Here is a 1,516-nt window from a genome sequence, read left to right as displayed (position 1 = left end):
TTATAGCAGCAACTCTGCTTATATGAAGAAAAGACATATTTTCGTCAGTTAAGTTCAACTTTAAACTGTAATGGTTAAACATTAGATTAGTCACTGTATAATTGTACCAATTTTAGTGTTTACATGTCTTATATTTAAACATCCCTTGTTACCAATTTGTAGTCTCATTTCATTTAACTTCAATTCCCGGTTAAAATCGATAATTTTTACAAATACTCTAAGCACATTTGCACGTCGAGATTGTTAGTATGGTATTTGAACGAACGGAGAAACTAGTAAAGATTATCTATGAGAATTAGCCAAGTAGTTTGAACACATGTTGGTGATATGAATCAACCTAGCTTCCATTATAATGATAAGAATTGTACAAATAAAAGAATAAAGAATGTCTCTTGTTCATGAATAAAATTAATGTTAAGTGATCTATCTTCTAAATCCTTGCTCTTTGCAAGTCATCTCTAAATCTTTTACATTCCCAAATCATAAACTACTCGACTCGAGTCTTATTACTAACAAATCCAATGCCTCTTTCATCCAAGAATATTGACAAACTTCCTTGGCTTTTGCCACACTCACCCAAAACCTTTGTCGAATATCTTTCTCGGGCCAAAAATCAAGTTGCTCCTTAACGAGTAACGGAAACATGTAACCGTCATAGTATCCATCGTTACCTTTGCTCTTAAAACACCATTTACCCAATACACCTTCAACAGTTCCATATACTCCAGCTTCCTCAACCGATTCACGTAACGCAACCTCTTTAATCGTTTCATCCGATTCCAAACCTCCTTTCGGGAACAACATTCCTTTCCCTTTTCTTTGTGCACTAATCACAAGTACTTCTAGTTCATCTTCTAACTTGTTGTTCTTTGATCCAGTTTTGAATCTGTAAGGTATGCAGCCAACGACTTGGCGTTGGCCCTGATCGTAACGCTGTAATTCGCGTCCGATACGAGAAACCATGGTTACCATATTGATTAATTGTGTGTGTGTGTGTGTTTTTAGAGCAGTGGTAGTTATGTGATGTTGGTTGTAGAGATGAGGAATGGTTGAAATATAAATAAGGGGATTTATTTAAAGAGATAAAACGGCGTTTTTAAGTGGTAAGTGGGGATGAATGAAGACAAATAAAAAGAGGATATAAAAAGCGCGGATGCGGGCGTAGGGAATGCGTGTTACGTCGCACGTGTGGGATTCCTTTATGGTGCAATATTCTTTTTAAGGGTGTTTGGATTTGCGTTATGAAAATTGATTATGTGTTTTGAATAATTATAATCAAATAATTAGATTTATCAAAACGTGATTTAAAATAATAGTGTTTGGATTTGATTATGCTGTTTGATATCATAATAATGTAATAATCATGTTATTGAGTGTTTGGCAAAATTAAATTATTTGATAATTTAACATGTAAATTACTAAAAAGGACATTCTTTCAAAATAATAAATAAACTATATGAACTTAATATCTAACAAGTTTTTTAAGAACTATCATAAACTATTATTTTCAATATAG

General features: G+C 33.0%; 1 protein-coding gene across 1 annotated transcript; it reads right to left on the bottom strand.

Annotated features, from left to right (window-relative positions):
• Positions 1-371: 371 nt before the first annotated feature.
• Positions 372-1,025, bottom strand: LOC139858020 (nudix hydrolase 17, mitochondrial-like). Its single transcript, XM_071846876.1, has one exon. The coding sequence runs from the start codon at positions 970-972 to the stop codon at positions 481-483; it is 492 nt and encodes a 163-aa protein (XP_071702977.1). The 5' UTR covers positions 973-1,025; the 3' UTR covers positions 372-480.
• Between the last annotated feature and the right edge of the window lie 491 nt (positions 1,026-1,516).

Source organism: Rutidosis leptorrhynchoides, chromosome 7 (genome assembly GCF_046630445.1).
Source record: "Rutidosis leptorrhynchoides isolate AG116_Rl617_1_P2 chromosome 7, CSIRO_AGI_Rlap_v1, whole genome shotgun sequence".
NCBI lineage: Eukaryota > Viridiplantae > Streptophyta > Magnoliopsida > Asterales > Asteraceae > Rutidosis > Rutidosis leptorrhynchoides.
This window is presented reverse-complemented; position numbering and strand designations above follow the sequence as displayed.

Bases quoted from the DNA above. Each gene is read 5' to 3' on its own strand.
- LOC139858020 (XM_071846876.1), bottom strand. From the start codon at position 972: ATGGTAACCATGGTTTCTCGTATCGGACGCGAATTACAGCGTTACGAT.